We start from the raw sequence: 14,950 nt of genomic DNA, 5'->3' as shown, positions 1-14,950 counted from the left end.
AGACATCTCAGGGAAGTTCTGTTACTAAATCCCAAGCCCTGCCTGCCCTCTGTTGGCTCACAGTGTCTCTTTCGGCCCCACCTGCAGGAACTTCAGGTTCATTTTAGGATTTCACAATTATGCTCACATCTAGAAACTTGTAGCACCACTTAAAAGGCACAATATTTTAATAATTTCAAATTGTAAAAATCCCTGAAATTTGTGGTTTGAGCCCCAGAAGAGCAGGAGCAGGAGATTTGGCTCCTACTTTGCCATCACCTACCCTGCACAAGTGACACCAGGTAGGAACAGGGCATGTGACAGATTTCACAATTATTTTATGGCAAGTATCTCTAATTCCCACTGGTTTTCCTCCCTCCCCTTCCATTTCCACAGCTCCCCTGGTGTGGCCATGCCTGACAAGCCTCGCTGGCTCATTTTTAGCAGGGATGGCTGGGAACAGGGCCATATGTCCCTCCTGTAAAATGCTGTATTATGATTCTTCCCCAGCCTCAGAGGCTGGAGCTCTCTGTACCTGGCAGGGACCCCAATCCCCCCAGACACTCAGGGCAGGGATCAGAGATGGGCTAATTCCTGTTTGTTCATCAGGACACAGCATCTCTGCAATTTCCTCACTCCTGCACAGTGGGGAAAAAAGATGCCTTCAATACCTCCTGCAAATCTCTTGGAGATTTACAGATAGGAAACTGCCTTATAAATATTTTAATGTACAAAGCCAAGTTTCCCAAGTACACAGAGCAATTTTGCTGAGACAAAGTGTCTTGTTTCAGCCATCAGAAATATGAACTATAAACTGAGAAGCCAGCCATAAGTTCTGGGTCCACTAACTCACAGCAGCCTACTCAGACAGGACATTTTGCTTTTTGCTACATAATATATTAACCAAGCCAAATCTTAGGTTTATTTTTAAAGATAATACAGAAAAAAAAAAAGAAGAGAAAGCAAAAAAATAAAAGATACCTTGGCAAATATAGTCTTGACATAAATGGGCAGGTCTCCATGGGGACTTCCATACCCCCCTACAATGCTAAATCCCAGTCCATCAGAGCCTTTCTCCAAGGTAATAATCTTAGGCTGAGGTGCTCTGAAAACACAATAAATATCACTCAGATAAGCAGTGTCTGTCTCAGGAACACTTACACAGACATTTATCTACCATGAGGTTCTTTCACACAGTCACAATCCATGACCCTTGCACTGGGACATTCCTACAAAGCCCAGAGTTCAAAGGCTGCTCCGTGTGCTCCAGCTCCTCACTTGGAAAAATTATTTTAAACTATTGTATTATACCCACATGCCTGTGCTCATAACTCCAGAGCTCATTAGCTGGAGCCTGAACTCTTCAGGGGTTTCCTCTGCCAATACTGAGCAAAGGAAGATTTTTCTGGTGGAATTTAGACCACTCATATGAATTTATATATCTCATATTTGAAATTACATGTAATTTAAAAATAATTATTTAAAATGTATTTTAAATAAATTTATTAAAAATTAAATTTTACTTGATTATTTAAATAAATTTTATTTATTTTTAAAAAAAATTAGGTGTGTAGAAAGAGCTGCTGTGGACAGAAGGTGGTGGCCCAGCTGCCCAGGGCAGTGGTGGAGTCCCCAGCCCTGTGTGGATGTGGCACTTGGGGACAGGGGTCAGTGGTGGCTTTGGCATTTGGACTCCATGATCTGAGAGGGCTTTTCCAACCTAAACCACTCCATGATTCCATGGAATCCTTTTGGCATCTTCCACCTCTCTAAAGGTGCAGCCCAAGCTGAGTAATATCTGTGCATTTTTTAGGATATAAATCCCTGATTCTGCTTCATATTTTCACCTCCAAATTTCCCTGCTGCTTTGATATGAAAAAAGAATTCAAATCCTTTTGTAAAGCAAGCAGTTCTCCTTTGGGAGCAGCAATAAAACCAGTATCTCACATTGTAAGACCACAGAATGCAGCACAAGGAGCTCAACTTTTACACTCAACCCTCCTGAGGTAGGGCAGCAACTTCTTAAAATAAACAGAGTGAACCACAGAATGAAAATGGAGAGCATAATGAAAATGATGAGCTGAAATGGAGAATAAATGGATTTCAAAATGGTAACTGGGATGCTACAGTGAGAAAAGCACACGATGGAGAATGATGCATGGCAGGGCTGGACCTCCAGCTTCCATCACCACACACAAGTGCTGCAAGCAGGAATGATTTTAACTGGATTTTTTTTGACTCATAAAGGTATAAGGATTGAAAAGACAAAGTCCTGGGACATGTTTTGTAAGGTGTCTTTAACTCCTCTGGCATCAGTGTGCCAATATACAATTATTTCAAATTGCTATGATCAGAACTCCTTCCAGGTGAGGAAGCCAATGGACAAGGGCAGAAATACCATGTCAGCACAACATCAGGAAGAAAAGGGATACTTTTCCCTTGAAAAACACCCAGAAATAGTGCTTGGAAACACATCTTTGTGCTTATTTACTCAAGCAATTTCTTTCAGCAGGCGAAGACACACAGGAGCCCACCATCAGCCCGGGGAAGGTCACAGAGCTTTCATTTTAAAGGTGATGGAAAATTAGAGAAAGAAGCAGTGGGAGAGGCCTCCCTGCACCTTTCCCAGCCCAGGAATCCACCCCAGCCCTGCAGGAACTCACTCAGGGTCCTCGGAGGGGTGCTCGGAGGGCAGGCTGAGGCTGCAGCCCGTGGACATGCTCTCCAGCTGGCTGGCAATGGCACTGATGTTGGTGTCTGCCACCACCTGGGCAACAGGGAGGCAAGGAAACACAGGTTGGAAAATCAGCTGCTGGCTTTTACCCCAAGTAAAACCCTAATTCTACTCTTAAATCTCCACACTTTCAGGTAAGGGCAGTCGCTTTTCTGGGGTTCAATGCAAATTTTGCTCTGAAGATACTCCTGCCCGGACAAGGCCATCACTCAGGCTCTGAGCAAAGGGGAGGAGTCTTTCTGGGTAATCCAGAGAAAAAAGCAGCTTTTCCAAGGAAGGAGAGCCAACACAAGGGGTCCAGGATTGCTCTTGAAAGAAACCACCACAACCTTTAAGAGAACCCCAAGACCCAAGGGACCATTGGGCAAAACCCTGAAATGCCTCAGACTGGTTTGTCTGATGAGAAGGGAGCAAATTAATCCTTGGTTTTGATTTCTCTGAATTTTTAGGCTGAAAACAAACTGGATTGTTCAACTTCCCAATTCTGGGTCCTCTCTTATTCTGAAAACATCCTGAGGGCTGGAGCATCTTTCTATGGAAAAGGTTTCTATGGAAAAGGTTTCCATGGAAAAGGGTTCCATGGAAAGGTTTCTTTCTCTAGGCTGGGAGAGCTGGGGGTGCTCACCTGGAGAAAAGGAAGTTCCAGGGAGAGCTCAGAGCTCCTTCCAGAGCCCAAAGGGCTCCAGGAGAGCTGCAGAGGGACTGGGGACAAGGATGGAGGGACAGGACACAGGGAATGGCTCCCACTGCCAGAGGGCAGGGATGGATGGGAGATTGGGCAGGAATTCCTTCTGTGAGAGTAGTGAGGGCCCTGGTATTAACTTTATTTTTAATTAATTGATGCTGATTTTTTATTTACTTTTTTTTCTTAATGGAAATTTTTCAAAGAAACCACCACCAAGTGGTTTGGGTTTGAGGTATTTACAGCTGAAAGGACATCAATCTCCCAAGAGGTCCACGCTGTGGTTATCCCCTAACTCCATCTCCCTCTGAGGCGATATTCCTCTCTGCCTGACATTTACTGCAGCACAGGAGTTCAGCTCAGACACGGTGAGGAACAGCCAGGAAGCACAATTCCAGTATTTCCTCCAGCTATGGCCCTATTCTATCAAAGTCAGCAGGTGCTTCTTCCACTCATTGCTGTGAACTTGGCTTTAAGGAAAACTTCCCTTTTCAAAGTAAGAAATGTGTTCTATAAATCTGTTTCAAATGAGTGCTCACAATTCTCCCATAGCAATATTTCCCTCTTTCCCAACCCTCTGGAGCCAGGAGGTTTCCATGCAAATTCTGCATCCCAGGACTGGGGTTCCAGGATGCCCCAAAGGAAAGGGGGTTCAGCAGGTGAGAACAGCTCCTGGCTCAGCCAGCACAGACCCACCAAGGCTCCCTTCCTGTGCCATCACAGTAAGGAATTCCAGCCAGGATTTCTCTCTTTTTTTTTTGTTGTTGCTCAATAAAATGAGGGTAAAACCAAATCTGTATTCAAAAATCTTCAGCTGGCAGCAAGAACACATCAGAGTTCAACAACCTTGTGAAAAAGCTCCCCCTTATCTCATTACTACACCTGCAGAAAAGAAATTAAATTAAACCAAGGCATCAAAACAGCTGAGAGGGATGATTGTTCCCCTGAGACCTTAATCTGCCATTTGCAAACAGCATTTGCAAACCCCTTCCTCCCCAGGAGGTGCCCACAATAAGCCTTTCCAGCCCACTGAACACAATTATCTGACCCCTCAGAGCAGTGGCCCACCCTGATAATAAACAGAATTACTTCATGGCACCCCACTCGTGACGATCACAGTGACAGGGCTGCTCCTTCTGGAGGGTTTTGGTTAAAAAGGAGCAGTTTGGTGGTGGAGAGGCTCCTGTGCTTGCTGGGGAAGGGAACCACCACCAGGCTTTGACACCACCCCAGGTGCTAAAACACAACACCCCACCTTCCCAGAGCAGGTTTCTGACAGAGGCAAACTGCCTCTATTCTATCCCAACAAACTCCACCATCTGAGAACAGCACCAAGCTCATTGTGATGAGGCAGAATGCTCAGAAGAAGGAAAAGAGCCAACTGACAGCCCCAAAGGCACTTCCAGAAGCAGCTCTTTGACCCAGTGGCACTTCTAGAAGCAGCTCTTTGTTTGTGGGAGCCACCCAGTGCCAGAGTGCCCCATCAGGAATATTTTTAAATCCATCAGGAGGTGCAATATTGAGCTGTATTACAGCTTTCAAAGATGAGCAATTTTGGGTTCTGCAGCAAGCTTTCATTTTCTATTCAGGGAACACTGTTGACATGAAAAGTGAAATTGCTCAACGTTGGTAACAATATGATAACTATAATTTAACAGAGAATCCTCAGCTGGTGTGAATCTGTGTGTTTCTTCTGACTTCAATGGAACTACACAAAACACCATCTGCTCTGGAACTGGCTCATCACTTACTGGGTCAGCAGTTCATGGACAGACAAAACAAAGAATGAGCAAGTCTCAAACTAAGTTTATTATCATTTCATTGCCTCTTTTTTCTTCCCCCCCTCACCCCTGTTTTTTATAGTCTCATTTGTGTCATAATACAAGCAGGAAGCTTGCAAAAGTCCCTCAGGATGAGTTCCAATCCAAAATGCTGTGATGAAAAAGGGAGTTAAGAGCAGATTTTAGTGGTGCCTTCAGCTTGTTTTCCAATTGTTGCAATAATTCTGCAAACGAGGAGAATTTTGAATTCTTACTGGCAAGTATTTCCCCCATTTCTTTGTGTAAACATAAAAATAAACTATGGATCAGCACAGTGGCAGGCAGCAATCAGAAGCAATGTGGCAGAATTTGTCCCTTTTAGCTCCCAGAGAAACACAGCAGTGACAGCTCTGTTTTCTCTCTTCACTGTTTTTATCCTTCACCTGATGGATAATCACTTCCAGGCAGCTCTGTCTCAGTGATGATTCCATCATTTTTCCTAAATTCTGCTAGAATTTCTTTCAAGGACAAGGAAACCACCCTGTGGGTCCCTGTCTCATTACATCACAAGCACACACACACACACATTTTCTTGTTCCTAGTTAACTTCCAATTAAAAAAAACCAAACCCCACAACTTGGAAGCTTGTTGATTTATCACGTGTGGCAACAAGTTATTTTGTTCCCTTTGTTGTGCTTTTACAGAGCCACGCTCACAGCCTGTGTGAATGGCAATAAAGAATTTTTGAATGGAAATGATTTCTTGCTCTCCTTCTGTGTAATTCCCACCAGCAAAGCACCCTGCAATTCTGTGATGCCTTATGCCAGGGATGCTCAGGGATTTTTTTTTTTTCCCTTCCTGAATGCCATTTATCTACCCTGCTGCAGCTGCATGTTCAATTTATCACCATACCTGCAGGATAATGCTCCCATAAGCATTCTTTAGTAGATTAACTGCATCTGCATGAGACAGCCCATCCAAAGGTTGCCCATTAATGCTGACAATCCGATCTCCAACCTGAAAGTACAACAGCAATGGAAAATTACCAGCATTAGGGAAAATTAAAAATTAAGAATGCTTAAAATTCCTCGTGAACTTGGCACTGCACAGTCATGCTTCTCTTTTGCAGGATCCCTTTTGTGAGGATTCTGCACTGCCAGTGATCATTTCCCATTCTTTTTTTAACACTAACAATATGATCAGAGAAAACAAAGATGGGTTGTGTTTTGCTCTTTCTATTTGCAAGCAGAGAGGGAGGGGGATTTTCTCTGCTGTCCTTCCATCCAGAAAGGATTCATTTGTGCCTGAATGTGCAGACAAGTTCACATTCTTCCAGACCTTGTAAGCACATGCTGAATGTTGTAGGGGAGAGAAGGAACTTCTGATATTAATCCAATTAACCTGGATGATTTCTTCTTCCTACACACAGAAAAATGATGTCGACCCTGCCATTGTTTAATTCCATTAGAGACAAGGCAGGAGTGTAGCAGCATGTCCTAATGAATCTCATGGGCCAAAGCACGTGGATCTGCATAACAAATTCTTCTCAATCCTCCTGATTCCTTGAGACTCTCTCCAAAACTGGAAGTGTTCACCATGACCATGCCTGGAAACCCACACGTGCTGTGGGTCTGACAGAAGTGCCTTGTTTTGCTGTTTATTTAAGACCAAACAACTCATTTCTGACCTGGTTTCTTCTTTCTTTCTTTCATTTCTGGCTGGAGCTCTAAAGGATGCCCAGTCTGGAGTTCCCAAACTATCTGTGGTTTCCTTCTGCCCTGCCTGGATCTGGATGAACAGAGACATCCCACGGCCACTACAAATGCATTCAAGCTCTTTCTCTTAATGTCACTTTTCCAATATGGGCAGCAATTGCCAAGAGGGGAAGAGAAAGGCAGATTTGTTTTTTGGGGTGGTTTTTTGGTTGGATTTTTTGTGGTATTGCTTTTGGTTTTTTGTGTGTTTCGTTGTTGTTGTTTTGCTTTTATATAAATAGAGGCAGAGCAGTCTATGAGAGATTATCACTGACAGCAGATGCAGAAGTGCTTGAGGCTTCAAGGGACAGGTGGGAGATCAAACAGGAAATATTAGGGGCCTAATATTTCCTAATATGAGGAAGTATTAGGAGATAGCAGGGCCCCTGTACTCACTCTGAGCCTTATTAGGGGCCTAATATTTCCTAATATGAGGAAGCATTAGGAGATAGCAGGGCCCCTGTACTCACTCTGAGCCTCTGCGTGCGAGCAGCCACTCCGCTGGCCTGGATCATGGCGATGAAGATGGGGATGTCCCCCAGGGGACTGCCCTTCCCTCCTGCTATGCTGACACCCAGGGCATCATATGGGCCCTGGAACACAGCAAAAAACCCATCTGCAGCAGGGGAACTGGCAGAGTGCAGGGCATGGCAGCACTGACTGCTTAGATTGGTGGCATAGGAGAAAATGGGTCTGACACACACACCTCCTCACCCAAAGCACAGGCACACATCCAACCCTGAGTGCAAACACAAATCATGCAGCCTGACTCGAGAGAAATGCTGCAAAAATGAACAGTTTCAGTGGAAGGAGGTGGCTTTGTGAATGGGCAGAAAACAACTCACTGACCCTTGTTATCTCCACAGTCCTCGGGCCCGTATCGGCGCCTGCTAATAAAGAAACAAACAATTAGCTTCTGTAATTAAGAGATAATATAATTAAGAGATAACAGTGTCAGGTGACAAGGGTCCCTTGCTGCCTAGGCAGAGTTATCACCAGGCAGGAGTGGAGCCTTCCTGTGCCAAGGCAGGCAGTGAGGAGGAGGAGGAGGAGGAGGAAGGATGAATGTGGTGCAATCCCTCCCGGTGTCACCCTGACTCCCATTGTAGCCCAGGCACAATCTGTGTCACTGCAGCACTCTGCCAGCCTGCAGAACAGCCCTATTGTGCCCTCACTCAATTAAAGATTGGATTATTATTCCTAAATCACAGCGTCCTTGCACAAAGGGCTCTGGGAATGGAGCAGTTCCAGGGATCTCCTCTTCTTCCCCTTTGGGCTGTGCTGGAAAATAATGGACAGGCAGGAAGTCTGGATGGTGTGCATCCAGTAAAAGGGTGTGGAAAAGTACTCAAAATACTGGGAAAGGGGAGGGAAAAGGGAAAGAAAATGGGAAGGGAAAGGGGAAAGAAAAGGGGAAGGGAAAAGGAAGGAAAACGGGAAAGGAAAGGGGAAAGAAAAGGGGAAAGGAAAGGGGAAAGAAAAGGGGAAGGGAAAGGGGAAGGAAAAGGGGAAGGGGAAGGCAATAAAGGTGAGAGGGAAAAGGGGAAGAGGAAAGGGGGAAAAGGAAAGGGAGAAGAGGAAAAAAGGAACAGGGAAAAGAGAAGGAGGAAGGTGGGAAAGGGAGAAGGGAGGAGGGGAAAATGGAAAGTAAAGGAAAAAGGCAAAAGGCACAGAGACACTTCAGAGTTCAATTCAAACTGAACTTTTTCAGCCCAGCAAGCTGATGGTGTAGTCAGGTTGTAAGCTCTGCTACACCCACCCCTAACTGTATGAGCTTTAATGAAACCAGAAGGCTGGCAGAGTAAATCTCCTCCAAAATTCCACAATTCCTACCCCCCAAACCAGCACTCCCCACATCCATGCAGGTGTGCCTGAGCAGCTCAGCTCTGTGGCTCTGGGAGCCCAGCCCTGGGACCCAAAAGCAGGGTCAGGAAATGCCCAAAAGCCACCAGGCTCCTGCAGTGCCTGCAGACCAGCAGAAGAAAAGTCTTCTCCTCCTGCCCATGGTCAGATGCGAGCAAAGATTCCCAAATCCTGGAGCCACTCTCCCCAGGTTGCTGCAAGTTTTGGATTTTTAACACTCTCTAAACCTGCAAACTGGGCATTGTGAGTCTCTCATTACAAAACACCCCTTTATGCACTCAAGAGCAACAGAGATGTAAATGAGGTGGTGGCAGCTTTATTCCCTGAGAAAACCATTCCTAATGTGAGAACCATGCCTGTGCTAAGGCTCTGACAAGGGGAATGGCAGGGCACAGGAATTCTGCACTTAAAACAGAGGGGCCACTCCTCCTCCAGCAGAAACAAAAATAATAAAAATAATGTCATCTTCTGGGAAGTGTTTGGGTCTAAAAACATCCGTGGGGCATCTTTGGGGAGTCTGGGCAGGAAAGGCAGACTTGAGTGCTCAGTTTGGCTTTCAAAGCAGCAGGGTACAAAGCAAACCCCATCAGCTGCTCTGACAGCTGCCCAGTTTGTACCTGAGCCTCTCTGGGCTGTGTCTGCTGAGGATCTCTTGGTGCTGACAAAGTTCTGCAGGCTGGAGAGGACGGGGGCGAGCGCGGGGTGGAAGTGGCTGTGGGCACTCTGCTGGCTCGCCTGAGGGTGAAAATAGAGAACAAAGCCCATGAGTCCAACCCCAAAGTGAACTTTAAACCAGACCCTGTGACAGATGGGAGCAGCTGTGCTCTGCGCCAGCCACACTGGAAATGCCACATTGGCCACGCCAGTGCAAACCCCTCTGTGAGGGGAACTGACCAAAATCCCCCCATGGAGGTGAAGTCACCAGCCCTGCAGGGATGGAACAGATGTGGGGATGTGGCACTCGGGACAGGGGTTAGTGCTGGGCTTGGCAGTGCTGGGGAATGGTTGGATTTCATGGCCTCAGAGGGGTTTTCCAACCTCAGTGATCCTGTGGTGCTGCTCACAGTGCTACACACCCTTATTCCACATTTATGTGTTGCTCAGGTCAGATTCAGACAGTGTTCCCCTCTCTCAGCAGCTCCCTGGGTGTCCCACACCTCAGGAGAAGGGGAAATGAAATGATGGGCACTTTCCCTGTGGTGCCCCTGCATGCCTGAGCACCCAGGAGGACAAAGAGCTGCTCTCTCACGTGAGGGGGATAACAGGGACACCCATCCTGTCACTGGCAGAAATCTTTGCTGTTTTAGCTGAATACACTGCAATTGCTCCTGCTCCTTCTATCTGCCCAAGAACCTCCTCTCATTTCCAGAAGAACATGGGGATGACACAGGAGAGCCTCCAAAGGGAGAAGCTCACTCCTGCTGCCCTTCCCATTTCCCTCCTTTTCCTTCTCTCCTTTTCTGCTTTTATCTTTAATGCCTGATGCAGGCTGCCCTGGAGCAGAGGCTGGACAGAGTTCCAGAATAAAGCAGGGATTTATTCACAGCATCTCCTCCATGGATCCACCTTGGGCAGCACCAGAACCCAGCCAGGGCTGCACCCAAGATGAACCAAAATGGCCCCAAAATGCACGGCCGGGCACGGGCTCTGTCCCTGGGACCAGCTCTGCTCCATTTGCACCTTGCAGTTCATTGTCCCATTCCAGCTTTAGCCCAGGCAGTCCCACCCTGCTTGTTTTTCTCTCTCCAGCCCACGGGGTTTGTGCTCCTGGGCTGAGATTTGGGTCATTTGTCCTTGGTGCCCAGCTGGAGCAGGAATTGTTTTGTCTCCCTGCTCTGTGATCAGAGCTCACCATCCCTGAATGTGAACCCAGACCCTCACACTAAAGCAGCACAGAGTCTGAATAATATAAAATTTAAAACCTGAGGCATCATCTTCAGGCTCTGCCCCTCGAGGGAACTCAACCATCAATTTAGGAAGTGCATCTGAACAGGTTCCACTGAGGGCCAGACCTTTCCATCTGGGCTGCCTTGTCCAAAACAAAGATCTGCTCCATCCTTGTCCATGCAGAGCAGAGATTTCTCCCCAAACCCACCAGCTGGTGACTCAAGATCCCTGACACATTTATCCCACTGGCCAGAGTGCAGCTGTCAGTGACAAACACCAGGCACAGCACAGCTCCCACCCCTGGGTGCCAACCCATGGCCCAGTTAACAACATTTGCAATGCCTGTCAAAGAAACCCCTGTTTCTATTTCCAGGGCTCAAGGGGTGCAGTGGGCCCAGAAAAAAAGCCAAGTGAGGACAAAAGGTCTGGATGCTCTTGGCCAGCACCTTCTAAAGCAGCGCTTGCAGTTGTGCAAATCACTCAGGCTGGTTTGCTGCATCATCTGCCAAGATTTTTATAACTCTTGGAAGGGTTTTGGTGAGAAACATTTATTCAGTTTTCAAAATCACCAAGTCACTTCAGAGCAGGGAGATGAAGGCTCTCAATCGACTCTGCATCAAGGAGATTAGGATTTCTTGTGTTAAAAGAAAGGCAGGATTTACCAGGTTCCTGCAAAAGCCTCTTATGCTACAAAAAAGGGAGATGATGTCACTGGATCTGAATTTTTACCTAAACTCACATTAGATATTATGGTATTTTGCTTCCCTTTCAGCTTGAGCTTCACATGGTAAAACCAGGTGGGTCATTTTTAGCTGTCACTTTTTGATTACCTTGCTCATGTTGATACAATGGACAAAACAAAATCTAATACCTGGCTGCTGACTTAATGCAATCAGTGCAATTTCCCTCTGTTCCTTCACCTCTCCCTGCCTGCTGCATGCACTGCAGATGTTTCTCCAGAGCCAGTATTTTTAAAGCTGGGCTTAGCCCAGCTGTTCCCACATGGATTTAGCCCCTCCTGGTTCCTCAGCACCTCCAGCCAGCCAGGGCCACTGCTGGCCCTCAGGAAGTGAAGAAATCCCACCATGCTGTGATAATTTTGGCACCTTTTTGGGGCTGCTCATGGACAGACCTCCTTAAAAACATTCCTGCTTTAACTCACATCTCCCCTAAGCCTCCTATGGCTCCTCCTCTGTTTCCAAAATACAAACCCTTCTTTCAGCAGTGCTGGATCCCCTCATGTGCAGCTTCCCCGTGGCCAAAGCCCCCCACAGCCTCACCCTGCTGTGATCCCCCCTTTTAGACACTGACACCCTAAATAGAATGGCAAAGCAGTTGATTTTCAGAAGGAAAACCCATTAAGAAGAAGTTTTCCAAGTCACTGTTCCTTGTTTCTCCCCCTGCAATGCTCCAGGTTTAACACCAAGAATTGGAGTCTGAGCAGAATGGGGGGCACAGGGAGAGGGAAAAGGCCCTGCTCTGATTGAGAAATGAATTGTTGTCCTCGCTTCAGGTAAAAAGCAAGTGAAGCAGGAAATTGCTCTGTGTTTTCTTGGAGGGGAAAGCAGCTCTCCTGTGGTTCTGCTGGAAGATAGGCAGAGATACAGTTTGGTTTCATTAGCTCGTTTTGATAGAAAAAACAGCTGCACAAAATACATTCAGGCAGTTTTTGCAAGTCTTCAAACCAAAAATTTCTGGGCATCATCACTTGAGAAAGATATTCCAGATTTTTGGTGTGTCTTGGGAAGACACTCCTCCAGCAATAAATACATTAACCAGCTCTTCTGCTCCATCAGCATTTCAGCACTGAAAATGATGGGGATAAAATGTTGTGTTCCCCACCCTCAGCAGTGTCTGTGGGAGGATGAGCTCCATGTGCACATCTGTGCACCATCCCTATGCTCTGCCCCTCACAGCTCCACTTTAAACAGGAATTTGTCACTAACCTGACTGTTCTGGGATGTTTTCCTTGATGACAGCCATGACCCAGCTCGCAATCTCCCAAGCTCAAGATGCACCAGGCCTTGGGCACACTTGGAAAAAAACCAAAAAAACAAAAAACAGCCCACAATGTACAATTTAAGTAGACATATAATATTTCATGCTCTCCTGGAGAGAATTATGTTTATATTCAGCACCACAAGTCCGTGAAGAAAGCCACAAGGAATGCTCAAAACATGAACACTTGTATTTAGACAATACAAAAAGTGGATTTAGGCTTGTCCTGAAGGTTCCTCCTGGTTGCAGAATTTAGTATGAATCTCCCCCCTTGCAAACTGGTGGCCAATTTACTCAGGAAAAAGAAACAAAAACCCCAAACTCTTTAGCAGACATTCAAAAAACCCTTCAGAGGCAAAATGCTGCAGAAAAGGGTGAATTTAACCCATATGGATCCAACTTAACAAAATACCCCCGCACCACCGGTTCCCAATTCTTAAATAGGTAAACTTTTGGCAAGGCACCAGCCCTGAATGGAAAAAGCAAGGAAATAATTAGCCTTTCCCCTGAAGAATGAAAGAAATCATGTGCAGAAACAGTGGTGGGGATGGCAGGGGGAAAGCCCTGGGGCAGATGCAGTTTGGAACAGAAATGGGTCTTCAGCATGCACTGATGGCACTCGTGGCCATCCCACCCCTGCCCATGGAAAAAGGCAGCTTCTCCCAGAATTTCAGGGTAAAATCCCTCCTGGAGGATGGGAAGCTGTGCAGGAACAGGTTTAAGCTGTCATTTTAGGTCAGCACAGCAAAGCCAAAGATTTATTTCAGTTTTGGTTTGTGTTCCCTCTCTTGTTTCCAAGTGTTTTTCTAACACAGCTGCATTTTGAAATAAATGCCTAAATACTAAATGTGCCTTTGTGTTCCTGCTTCATATCATCCAATTCCTAGAAACACACAGAGAAGTGACTTTAAATGAACCTCCCAGTTATTTGCAATGAAATTCCTGTCTCAGTAATCAGCTGGAGCTGTCCTGTGTATGGTAAATAGCACTTCAGGATAATTACCTTGCACAGTGTCAGTAACTGCAATTCAATATCTCAAAATGTATTCTGTACTCACCTTAAGTGTAGTGGCAACAGTCTCTTGTGAGGCATTTCTCATATCCTCCCCATTTACAGACAAAATCTGATCTCCTTGAATTAATCTTCCATCTAGGTCTGCAGCTCCTCCTTTAACAATGTCAGAGATAAACACTCCACTTCCATTTCTAACAATGCAAGAAGCATATGGCTAATTACACAATCCAATATTCTTTGGGAGACCAATTTAGATTACTTGCATTTAAGAGACATTAAAAGAAACCTGTGAGCAGAGGAAGAACCAGTTTTACACCCCATTCAGCTGTGTAAAAAATCGATGACTTTTAAAACCGCAGCATGTTTTGCTAATATTTAATGCTGTCTTTCCCCTTGAACTGCTACTTCTGACTGTAGGATACAGAAAGATTTATGGAAAACACCATTTATATGAATAGGATTGGTCTATAATGGAGTTAAACTATCTCCTGATGGGTTAGTGGTGGAGCTGGCAGGGTTAGGTTAAAGGCTGGACTCAGTGATCTTGGTGGGCTTTTCCACCCTGAATGATTCTGTGGTGTGAGCTGGTGCCAGATCTGGCATTTTTTCATCTTTCACCTGAAGCACACAACATTTCCCACCCTGAATTATACCTGGGCACCATTTAACAAATTTCAGCAACTGGGCTCTTTCTAAGGAGGGGATCCCCACCATGAAGAATTCAGGAGCAGCACAGGAAGTTCAGCTCAGAAGCAAAGGGAGGAGGGCTGGAGACTGTGATTACCATCTGCAGGGTAATTTACATAATCTAAATTAATTACCCACCCCACAATCTGCTCACAACACCTGGGTTAAACACTGCCACCCAAAAACTGCTGCAGAAACTCTGCTGACCACGGGCAGTCAGGATAATGACACGGTGCTTTGTAATTGCAGAAGTAAATTATTTTTGGCAATGCAGGATGGCAACTCCAACGCTGAACAAGTGTCATGCCATAAATCTCTTTTAGCAAAGGAAGATTAAAACTATCAGTGCTCTGGTTTGAGTGATCTAATAGCAGTGGTTTAGAGATGTATCAGGAAAAAGCCACATTTTATTAGGCTGCTGTTGCTTCCCACTGTATTCCTCTCCATAATTCCCTGACACAAGGGTGGAACCAGGACAGGACAAGAGGAAACGGCCTCAGGGGAGGTTTGGGCTGGACATCAGGAGGAATTTCTTCATGCAAAGGGTGGTCAGGCATTGGCAGGAAGGTTTGGAGTCCCCATCCCTGCAGG

At 45.9% G+C, this 14,950-nt stretch overlaps 1 protein-coding gene across 3 annotated transcripts in view; it reads right to left on the bottom strand.

Moving 5' to 3' along the window:
* PATJ (PATJ crumbs cell polarity complex component) overlaps positions 1-14,950 on the bottom strand; it is a 143,796-nt gene that overhangs the window by 4,077 nt on the left and 124,769 nt on the right. For 2 of the 3 annotated variants that reach the window (XM_063166236.1, XM_063166237.1), the window contains exons 36-43: positions 13,716-13,863; positions 12,606-12,692; positions 9,390-9,507; positions 7,759-7,799; positions 7,380-7,502; positions 6,068-6,172; positions 2,643-2,746; positions 961-1,084 (exon numbers count right to left, since the gene is read on the bottom strand). In XM_063166236.1, coding sequence (XP_063022306.1) covers positions 961-1,084; positions 2,643-2,746; positions 6,068-6,172; positions 7,380-7,502; positions 7,759-7,799; positions 9,390-9,507; positions 12,606-12,692; positions 13,716-13,863 — 850 coding nt within the window. The remainder of the gene's footprint in view (positions 1-960; positions 1,085-2,642; positions 2,747-6,067; positions 6,173-7,379; positions 7,503-7,758; positions 7,800-9,389; positions 9,508-12,605; positions 12,693-13,715; positions 13,864-14,950) is intronic. The other variant, XM_063166238.1, reaches the window with a different exon arrangement.

This window comes from Melospiza melodia, chromosome 11, assembly GCF_035770615.1.
Source record: "Melospiza melodia melodia isolate bMelMel2 chromosome 11, bMelMel2.pri, whole genome shotgun sequence".
Taxonomy (NCBI): Eukaryota; Metazoa; Chordata; class Aves; order Passeriformes; family Passerellidae; genus Melospiza; species Melospiza melodia.
Note: the sequence above shows the minus strand (reverse complement) of the source record. Positions and strands in the feature narration are given on the sequence as shown.